This window comes from Hyposmocoma kahamanoa, unplaced genomic scaffold (genome assembly GCF_003589595.1).
Source record: "Hyposmocoma kahamanoa isolate Upper Pololo Valley unplaced genomic scaffold, ASM358959v1 86, whole genome shotgun sequence".
NCBI lineage: Eukaryota > Metazoa > Arthropoda > Insecta > Lepidoptera > Cosmopterigidae > Hyposmocoma > Hyposmocoma kahamanoa.
In genome coordinates this window covers 4,600,559-4,612,098 of record NW_020654289.1, presented here as the reverse complement: position 1 = coordinate 4,612,098, position 11,540 = coordinate 4,600,559, and the positions used below count along the sequence as shown (strand labels likewise).

Below are 11,540 nucleotides of genomic sequence, written 5' to 3'. Positions count from 1 at the left end.
TTAAAACTGCACAGTTCGAGCTCAGATTCAATGATAATAAAAATTTATAACAAATTAAGTGACCAATTAAAAAGTGAACGATCTGATAAACAATTTAACAGTCTTAAAGCAATTTCTTCTAAAAAATGTTTTTACTCATTGGAAGAATAGTTCAATGATTGATTAATTCTCCTAATAGCATTAATTATATGTTTAGATTTATTTAGAATATAGAATTGACATTGCTGTGCCCTTACAGGGTCATGAATTAGCAGTAAACAGTAAACAAATATATGAATAGTAATATAACATCCATGTTAATGAATTACGTTGAAGTCTAATATGTATCTTAATTTTTATTATAACCTTAATCTTAATTTTAAGCGTAATTTGCTACACCCTTGGAGTATCACATGAATGTACCTACTAAAATAGTCCTAAGGTTATAAATCTGTACCACCCATACACGTGAAACGCAAAATAAATAAATAAATTACCTGTTTGAAAATATTTTAGCGAATTCTTTCGCGCGCGATTGCTCGTGTTCGTTTAAAAGACCGTCGAAAGATTTTCAAGATAAAAAAAAAATCCTTCAAACGTCTTTAAACGCGCTCTCTATCGCGCAAGATTGTTGTATCATAAGCGATGAAGTCTCTGTGTAAAGCCCGCTAATAAATGAAATACACAAATTGGGATGTACATATGCAATAGATTTCGTCAAGAATTTCTAACTTTTTCAATTGAAGGGTTTCTTGATTATTCAACCTGTGAACGGTAGTTTGGAAAACACATACTATTCATTCGATGGAATTAAGTCCTGACGTAGCCCTTGATTTATTGGCCGTTTCTCGTTTTATTTCATAATGCAAATTAATATATCCGCAATCACTATTATCACTAGTAGGCCATTATATGTTTTCCATTATACAGTGCCCATTTACTGGGCATGGATTTTATCAAAGAAGAGAGTTTAGGCCATCGTCCGCCAGGATGGCTTAATGCAGGTCGCACGATGGGATTTCTTTGTTTCATATTTTCCATCATCGTTACCGAGAGCTGTGTGTGTTGTCAGCAATGACCTATGGCTCTGAGACGTGGTCACTTACTATGTGCCTCATAAAAAGCTCAACGTCTGTTGAGTGACGTTGAGCTATGGAGTTTCTTAAGTTTCAAAGTTAATTCTCATTATTTTTGTACGTGATCGAATCGGAAAAAAAAGGCACCGACGTAACTCAAAGGATTAGCAAGTTGAAGAGGCAGTGGGCAGGGCACATAGCTCGTACAACTGACAGCCGTTGGGGCAGAAAGGTTCTCAAATAGAGACTATGAACCGGAAGGCGTTCAGTGAGACGTGTCCTACTAGATGGACGGATGACCTGGTAAGGGTGGCGGGTAACCGATGAAAGTCGCGTCCGACCAGCTAGTTTGACAATCTTTGGTGGAGCCCTATGTTCAGCAGTGGACGTCTTCCGGCTGATTTGATGATGTTACAGAGAGGTATTGCAACTAAATATTCACAAATGTACGTAAATTGAGAAACAACCACAAACTGCACTGTGCCTCTACCACGAGATTACTATGACAGTTGTCTCTAGTGATCGCGTAAATTACTTCGCAATTTTTTATTGCAAATTATACAGCGCCCCTAGCGGTCACAAGAAGAAATAACATTTTGTTTGCAAATATTTTACGCGGTGGATAACGAGAAACGGTCATGGTAGAGGCACTGAACGTTCAAAAATAACATTTGACATTTAGATACAGTACAGAGTACTAAAAAAACCGATATTAAAAAGACCGAATTGAAATATCCTTAAATTCTCCACTATAAAGGACTTGACACTGGAGATAATAAAAATCGGTTCTCACTACTCAAAGAATATCGAGAGAAAAACGCCTTGAATTTTGGAAATAGCAAAATCAACCATTAAAATAATTGCTCCTTAAGAAAATTTAGGCGCTATTTATAAAAATGAATCTTCATGCGTGAACAGCCACCCTTAGAAGTGAACGATTTCCTTCAAATTGAATTGGGACCAGTATGGAAGTACCCCCTTTCCAACAAAAAAAGAATCATAAAAATCGGTTCACAAATATCGGAGTTATCGCGTAACATACATACAAAAAAAAGCCCAAAAAAACATACAGTCGAATGGAAAACCTCCTCCTTTTTTCAAGTCGGTTAAAAAAACATCGGAGATTTTATATTGACAAGTATTTATTAATTTTTTTATCATTTTATGAGTAAAGTCTTTATTAACTTTAAGCCATTGACTTACAAATAAATGGACGACGGGTCTAATACAAAAACCACGAAAAAAATGTCCCAAGTCAACCTATTCGAAATTTAAATTGTTATGTCATCGCAGTATCGCGCTGTCCGTAGAACAAATGAAGACTAAAGCGGAGTGTCGCGCTCTGTATACGATTTTAGCGCCTTACAAGTGCGGACACTTTTTAGCGCGGACCCGACGTCCATATAATTGTAAGTCAATGCTTTAAGCGTATAAATTGTAAACTCTACCTTGAATTGGTAACTGTTTCGTAAAATGCTTAATGATACATGTCTAATGTCCACTTGCACAAAATATAAATAGGATTTAAACCAATGCTTGCAATTGCAAAAGACACACTTAATACATTGTGTTGGCTTATAGGTGACTCGGAATTAGTGGAGGCAAAGCTGCAAAGCCTTGATCACCGCCATAAAGTTGCCTGCTTATCGCTATTTTACAGGATATATCACGGAGAGTGTGCGATGAAATTACACGATTTAATTGTACAAAAAATTAAGATGAAATTGTCCCAATTCACCTACGCTTTACACAAATTAAAATTTTTGAAAAATTTAAAATTTGCTTTATTAGCCTATTACGGGTATGCGTTTGCATGGTTAAATTATGGCTTGATACTATGGGGAAACAGTACTCAGGAAATGATGTCCTTATTCCACAAAAAAAGTTTGAACGTATCATCACGAATATCAATGATGGAATCTTGTCGACCCTACCTTCTGTGTACATATTTGAAATGGCTAAATTTATTAGAAAAAATAGTGAACTATTCATTAGTGCTGTACCCACTTCTATAAGGCAAGGTACATTAAGCATCTATCAGATAGTCCGTAATACAATGCGATAAAGATTCACAATAAACGACCCGAATACCTAAGATGTGAGACAAATTACAGAAATTTCACTAAACAATTAAAAGTATTATTAATTGACAAGTGCTATTATAACTTAAATAAATTTTATATTGATAAACTTGCGTAGTTTTTGGTTAAATTACGTTGTTATATTGTTTTATGTATTTGACGAAGGCTGATGGATAATTGAAATGTTATTTTAATCTAAATTGTATTATTCTTATTATTATATTTTGTAATGTGTGAACAATAATGTAAGCCAAAACGTGGCGACTATGTGCCATACCCCTGCGGGGTGTCATAGCAATAAGTACTAACCTAATGGAACGTGTATTTTATGACTTGCATTTGAAATAAATAAATAAATTCCGCCTTCCCCTTTCCATCACCGGGGGACAAGGCGTAGGCTTGACTTCCACCTCTATGTTGTGAATATTCCAAAGATTCGCACGAAGCGTTAGGCTTCCACATTTATACGGCGAACGGCTATGGAGTGGAATTTCCTGCCTGCAGACCTATTCCCCGAACGCTATAACTTGGACCTTTTCAAGGCGAGAGTGAATAGGCATTATTTAGGAGGTGCATGCTTCATCGTCGACCTCATCGTCACTTTCCATCAGGTGAGATGGAGGTCAAATGTGCACTTATATTTCATAAAAAAAAATATTCAAATTTAGTGCAAGTGGAAATTAAACTTACGTGTGCTATAATTTGTAAAGTAATATATACACTTCAGTGTCTCTTTTTTTATTTATACAAAAATTTTGACGATGATATGATATGACATGAGGTCGACGATGGAGCATGTACACCTACTAGTACTCTTACCCAATCTCATACAAAGAAATGTCAAAGAAATGCTTATTCTGACTTTTTAACGCTTATCATTAAAATATAATGCTACGAAGTAAACCCGCGATGCGATTGTAATAATATTTGAAAAGGCCAATAGATGGCAGCTATTACATTATTGCTTTGAGTTTTAAGTGCGCATTATTGTCAAGGTTCTTGTCCAGGCGGTGACATATATACATATATATCACCGCCTATATATATATATATGTAGCGACACATGTAGTCTCAAGTGCGTCACACCGTGGAACCGGTCCCGGCGGTTGAACGAGCGGCGCGAGTGCATCACTGCGCCGCGGGGCGCCTTTCACTAGTCGCTAAATAGCTTCTACCAAAAACTGCATATCATCCTATGCTTGTCGCTGCTTACGTGTGTGTCGTGCGTGCTGTATGCCTAGTTACCCATATTGCGTATTGCTTTTATTTCTGCCCTTACCTCCGACGTTACTTATCCGCGTAAAATACGACGAAAGGTGGAGAGGGTCGCTTAGTATTATAAACCACTTATTATTACTAACCAATTATATATAACAATACAATAACATATAGTAATATCGCTAACAAGCTAAGTCAGTTGCTGATAATAATAACGGGAAAGATTATTTTTCGGATTTGATATATATATTGCAATTACGATAGTGTTGTAACTCAAAATATGTGACATTTAGTATTATTATCATTATTGAACGTAAAATATGCCTCTCTACACGTCAAAAAAACCGTAGTTACAATATTGTAAGAAACAATCAAAGGATATCTACTTAACTCAAAATGAGACACACTTTATGTGAGCTAGTTCTGCCCATATTCATTCATCATTCAACAATATGAAATGATTTTTTCCATTTTATTTTTAAACACATTTGGGAAATTGTTTGTGTCTATAATAAAGTATAACATATACATTAATTTTAATGATTTTTTGCGGGAAGTGAGAAATTAGTTTTTCATCGATTCTGAGAAAGTCTACTTTTTGAGTTAATACACTATTGTATAACAGCGCGATATGTATAGTCTGCCGACTAATGCATGTTTGTATATATATTGGGGTGATTCAAATTCAGATTCAGATTCATTTATTTCTCAAATATAACATTACAGTATAAATTGCACTACATGTCAAAGTATAAGAAATTATATTGAGATCGTCAGACAAAAAGGAAAATTATAAGAAAAGCACACAATAATTAGAAAATTAACAATTCATTATATAATATTGTTGTCATTAAATTACATATCAAATATCATTCTCCATCAAGGATCGTCGTAAGTTGATAATTATACAAGAGCATGTTAATGCGGTAAAAATTAGAATAAAAATATAAAAATAGAAAATACTGAATTCGTTACAATTTAAAGTCCATAAATTCTTTTACAGAGTATATAGGATTTTTCAAGAGAAAGTCTTTCAGTCGGCGCCTAAATGTTTCGTCAGACGGTTCAAGTCTGAGAGTAGCGGGTAAACGCTCATAGTAAGTAGGTCCGCTGACACGCGGGTTTTTCTCTGCAAGTGCCATGCGTCGAGGGACTGTTCTCAAATGACCGGTACGGCGAAGTGGGATGCCAGAAACATTTACAGTACCAAATGAAGACAGATTATTTCTAACGTACATTATAATATCATATAAGTAGAGTGAGTAGTGCGTCATTATGCGTTGCGGTGTGTGGTCGTTGATAAACTGTACAGGAATGAATTTGATAAGGTAGAATTTAATACGCGATTTAAATCCGGAAAAATAGTTTCATATCCTATAGAACTTAGTAAATTAATTACAAAAAGGATATGAAACTATTTTTCCGGATTTAAATCGCGTATATTTGTTTTTTCAAACAAACCAACGTTTCTGGCCCTTTACAGGCTACAGTCCCCAGTGGTTTGTTACGAAAACCTAAGCACTCGATGTAATTACAATTTTTTATTTAAAAAAAACGACCTCATTAGTATGCTTATTCTCTTCACTGTATTTATTACATCTATGTGCCAAGTTTTCTTGAAAACTGTTAACGGAAAGTGGGTCCAAACCTGTCATCCGCTAATTTGCCACCCACAGAGGTGAGATATTTTATTATACATTATACACAAAAAAATTTAATCGAATTGAAAAGCTTCTTTTAGGGTTAACAATAGCATTGTTTTATGCTTTCGATATAAAAAGAAAGTTAGAACTGATTAAATAAACTTGATTCAATATTCGCAAACAAAAAGCATATTCCATTGAAAATTATATTAATATCACATCGGATTTCATTGTGCTTGTTCGGTTCAATCCAGAATAATCGAAATGTAATTGAATTATGCTTTTATTGATTGTAGGAAATATTTCGTTCAACAAGTTGAGTGTTATTTCGGACGTTTCAAATATGGAATGATAATTGATTTCAATTTGGATGCGTTCACTTTAAATGTCATTTAATTTTTAATTCCATGGAACAATTTGTGATCTCTACCGAATTTTTCGATATTTTTTTAATTTTGTTTCTAGAGATATATAATAATATACAGGGTGGAAAAAATCCAAGAGACATGACTAACTACCTTAAATGCTTAAGATAACAAATTTTACTTAAAGATAACATTATTTTATATTTAACCGACTTCAAAAAAAGTAGGAGGTTCTCAATCCGACTGTTTTTTAAATATGTATATTATAAGATAACTCGAACGATTTGTGGACACATTTTGATGATTTTTTTTGTTGGAAAGAGGGAACCTCAGGAGTAGTGAAGTAGTCCCATTCAAATTTGAAGAAAATATTGGGTATGAATGACTTTTGAGGTCAGTGTTTTTGTACTCTGCACTGAGACTATACTAAATACGAATAACTGCATTCACAGATTTTTTGAAAAGCTTACCTGTGCTGGTAATCGAACCAACTAAAAATGCATAAAATAAACACTCTCTATTTTATTATACTAATCGACTATATCAATAATAAGGATAAATCTTCCTTCAAATCTTTCCAATAAACATTGGGTGTTACAACTGAATACATACATGAAATGTTATTAGTACATACCAACCCTCATTAACATTACGTAACCAAGATTGTTTATTTCTAACAAGTAAAAGACACGTTATATATAATAATATTAGATTTCATGGACGTCTTAAATTAAAGACCCAATGTAAGAGTGGTTACGTATGGCGACACAAACGCGCGACTGCTTCGATACAAACGTACGACTGCATCGATACAATCGCTGTATATCTGTAAATCTGTATAGGTTTATGCATATTGTTTTGTTAATTGTATATTAAAAAGTGAGATTAATAAAAAAATTAAATAAAAAAAATTAGATAATGAATTAAAAACGTGCATCGTATTTGCATCGCTACTGCATCGCGTTTGCATCGTCGTTAAAAGTCGCCGTCTGTAAACGTGTACACTCTCTTAATTGTAGATTTTATTCCTATAATTGATCCTATTGAGTAGTGTAATAAAATTGAGTGTGTATATTTTGTATTTTTAGTTGGTTCGATTCTTGGCACAGATAAGCTTTTCAATGAATCTGTGAGTGTGTTATTCATATTAAGAAAAATAAAAGAATGTATCCCTTAAGCAAAATTAGTTATCTTAAGCATTTTAGGTAGTGTCCCTTCATGTCCCATTATTTTTTTCCATCCTGTATACATTTGTACCAGTAATAACTTTCTGGTATATTCTACCATGCTCCGCACAATGTAATGTTTTAAATAGAAATAAAAACACTCTTGACATGAAAACACCAATTTTTACACGAATGCAGTAAGTCTAACTTTTATTGTCTTTTTTCATGCTTAAAAAGAAACAAAAGAATATCGTTGTTAGTCGTAATAATTAACCACCGCTTGCGTTGGCCCAAAAGTAGGACCTTTAATTTAGGAGCGATATCTTAAATGATTTTTTTTCAATAAAAGCCAATCTCAAAAGAGAAAGCCGCCAATAAAAAGGAAGAGAAAGGATAATAAGAAAAAAGTGCTTGGTACGGTTCGTTTATGACGTCACTGAAATGATGTCACACACGCCGTATAATTGTATCAGAGCACTCTTCATCACGATCAGAGACGGGATATCGGGGGATAAAAAGGTCTATTAGATTTTCTGGAAGTGGTCTCATAATTGCTTCATGAACTTTGCGATTACATCTAGAAACCTCAATTTTTCTATATGTCATAGGAAAAGGCATATTTCATCATCTTTACCATGCCCAAAGGTTCCACTGCTGAACATTGGCTTCCCCCAAAGAAGGCCATAAGGACCTGTCCTGCGCACATTAAAATATGCCTAAGTTAAAGTAAATAAACATTTTCATTTTTATTTATTTATAGATTAAAAATTTCAATTCGTTGCTTGACCCACTACTATTTGTTATTTTTATTAGCGATATTAACCTATGTTTTAAGCACTCACATCTACTTTGAAATAACATATTTGCCCTTGTGAAGACACGAGACGAAGCGGTGGCCTTGCAGTCTGATTTGGATAGGCTCGAAGTGTACTGTCAGGTTAATCCATCCTTAATCCGTCCTTAATCCATCAAAGTGTTGTTTGGTTACTTTCAGTCGCAAACGCAATTCTGTATCATTTAATTGTTCTCTCAAAGGTGTGGTACGTAGGTCACTCAATAAGTTTTAAGATAAAGAAAAAATATCAAACATATTAATATAATTTATTTTACATTTTTTCAAAATACTCTCCATCATTATCTACACAAAGTTTCATTCGTCTAAACCAACTCTGAAAACACTTTTGCCAGTCTTGATCCGTCAGCATTGAAATTGCCATTTCGTAGGCAACCACTGCTTCTTCGACACTCAAAAAAAATTTTCCTTTCATTTTATCCTTCACTGTTGGGAACAAAAAGAAATCGCAGGGAGCCAAGTCAGGGCTGTACGGCGGGTGATTTAAGGTTTATATACCAGATTCCTCAATAAACGCCTTTGTTCTGAGAGACGTATGTGAAGAGGCGTTATCGTGATGTAGCATTATTCCCCGAAGCCCGGTCTTTGGTCTCCTCTCCCGCACAGCTTGGAAAGCTTTTGGCAATGCTACTGTTGTGTACCATTCTGAATTAACAGACCTACTATTTTCTAACATTGACGTCGACAAATGTCCGCTCAGAGAAAAAAAACTAGCTACCATTTTTTGCCGACGTTTCGAGGTCTTTGCAACTTTGTTGGCAATTGTCCCTCTGCGAAGACCCACACCGACGACTGCTTCTTGCTTTCTGGATCATATTGATAGATCCATGTTTCATCACCAGTAACGATTTCTGAAACACGTCTCGATGTCCCGTTTTCGAAACGTATAAGTATTTCTCGGCACCAATCCACTCCAGCCTGTTTTTCAGTACCGGAGAGCAATCGTGGGATCCATCGACAACAAAGCTTCCTCTCTCCAAGAAGTTGATGCAGGATAGTATTAACGCTTCCCGAACTAATGCCTAGGATCTTCTTAATGTTCGTGTACGTGATTCGTGGGTCTTCTCGCACCAACATTTCAGATGTCCACACATTTTCTGCAGTTACTGCTGTTTCCGGGTGTCCGCCTCTTAGGTCATCTTCAAGGTTAGTTTTGCCTCTTTTAAATTCTTTAAACCACCTAAAAACTGTTGCACTAGAAGGAGCAGAGTCCTCTAATGCTGACTGCAAACGTTCCAAACTCAATTGTTCAGTTAAACCACATTTAAAATCATAGAAGATCATAGCACGCAAATGTTCACGGTTAAGATCCATTATTGCAAAGAAAAAGCGCGGGAAGCGTTGTAGTAAAATGACTAACAATGTCATTTTTTTTTAAATTTAGCTAAATTGCTTTTGGTGATCTATTTTTAAATAAATTTGCTTTTTAAAAACATATAATACGGGTGCGTTCCATTTTTAAATTTCGAGCATCTCAAAACTTATTGAGTGCCCTACGTAATACAAAACCAATTTACTATACGAGATCTGGAAGTTCTACATAACTCTAAATTAGGCCTAAGGCCTCTAAGTCACTTGGTTTTATTATGCGCTGTGTCAAAGATTTTGCAGGTGAAAACGTTCAAAATACTGTATTGCTCATTTGTTCGCAGCACTTTAGAGTATGCTAGCCAAATTTGGAGTCCACGTTGCCACATTTATATCTTGCGGCTTGAAAATATACAAAAAAGTTTATTCGTTTCCTGTGCTATCGTACAAAGGACTGGTACAATACTGCCAATTATTTCAAGCTCATAAAATAAATGATACTTGGATTAGTCGAGCTAAATCAGTCAAAGACTTAGGCACGTGGTTCGACATTGAGCTCCGAGAACATATCACAAAAATTTGTAAATCTTCCCGCAAGTGTCTCGGTTTCCTCCTATGACAATCAAAGTCGTTAAAAACCAAACTCACGTCGTATCTTTTGTATAACTCTTTTGTTCGGAGCAAATTGGAATGTAACGCTATCATTTGGAACCCCGTCCATCACAACAACACACAAACAGAGAAAATTCAGAAGACATTTGCTGGAAATTTATACAAGAAGATGGACGGATATTACCCCTTACTTTATCCCACAGCATTTATTTTAGGCATGGTAAATTATAGAATGCTAGAAGTGAGACGCAATCTGGCTCTGGTAACTTATATGTTTCGTCTGGTAAGGGGAATAATGTACAACCCATTTTTGTTGTCCAAGGTAGGCTTTATGGTACCTAGAACTAATCTGGTACGACTTCATAGACTGAGGTTATTTGCAGTACCTATCACACGATGTAAAGTGAGTGAGATGGCCCCCCTGTCCCGAGCACTTAGGTATCTAAATCAGTTGCTTAACTTTGACTCCTCATTGGACCTTTTTGCATGCTCAGAATCAAAATTCATGTTTTCCGCAGGACGCCATCTGGAGTCCTTGACCGGAGACAGCAGTATTAAGTGTTAGTTTAAAATGTAATAATAAATGGATTTTATCTTTTTTTTGTATTGTATTTATAATTTTGTCAATTTTCATATTTTATTCACTTTTGTGATTGACTTAAGATTGATTGTTCATTTAGCTTTAAGTCTTACTATTACGTTTGGGTTGACTGTAAGCAATATGTAATAAATAAATAAGTAAATAAATCTCTGTAAGAAGCGTCATCTCTTACCACTTGAAATGTCTCGTGAGTGATCTAATGTTTTTAATGCAAATGGTATCAGGTTCAATTGATTGTCCGGAATTATTATCACAAATATCATTTAGACTTCCCTGTAAATCCTTGAGAAACAATTCACTTTTGGTTATACCCCCAAAAGCACTGAGTGGCCATTTCTTTGACTCATAGTAAGGCTTGCAACTGAGGTTGTAGTTTTATGTTTTACGTATTAAGTTATGTTTATAGCGATAGGTTAGTTAAATTGTGCATTCTTATATTATGTTTCTATTTGTGAGGACCTGTAATTGGCTCTCAGTTGTTACTATTGTTATATAAGTTAATTTTAAGCTGTTGGACTTCCTTTAAAATAAATAAAATTAATAAATAAATAACGGATTCGAGTTTCACACGAGCGGGATAACGCTATTTTGTTGCATTTATTGTATATTCAAAATGCTGTGCAACGTGGGCATTTCTA

At 34.9% G+C, this 11,540-nt stretch overlaps 1 protein-coding gene across 1 annotated transcript; it reads right to left on the bottom strand.

Moving 5' to 3' along the window:
* Positions 1 to 9,095: 9,095 nt before the first annotated feature.
* On the bottom strand, positions 9,096 to 9,695 carry LOC113234874 (protein GVQW3-like). Its single transcript, XM_026470396.1, has one exon. The coding sequence runs from the start codon at positions 9,693 to 9,695 to the stop codon at positions 9,096 to 9,098; it is 600 nt and encodes a 199-aa protein (XP_026326181.1).
* Positions 9,696 to 11,540: the final 1,845 nt, after the last annotated feature.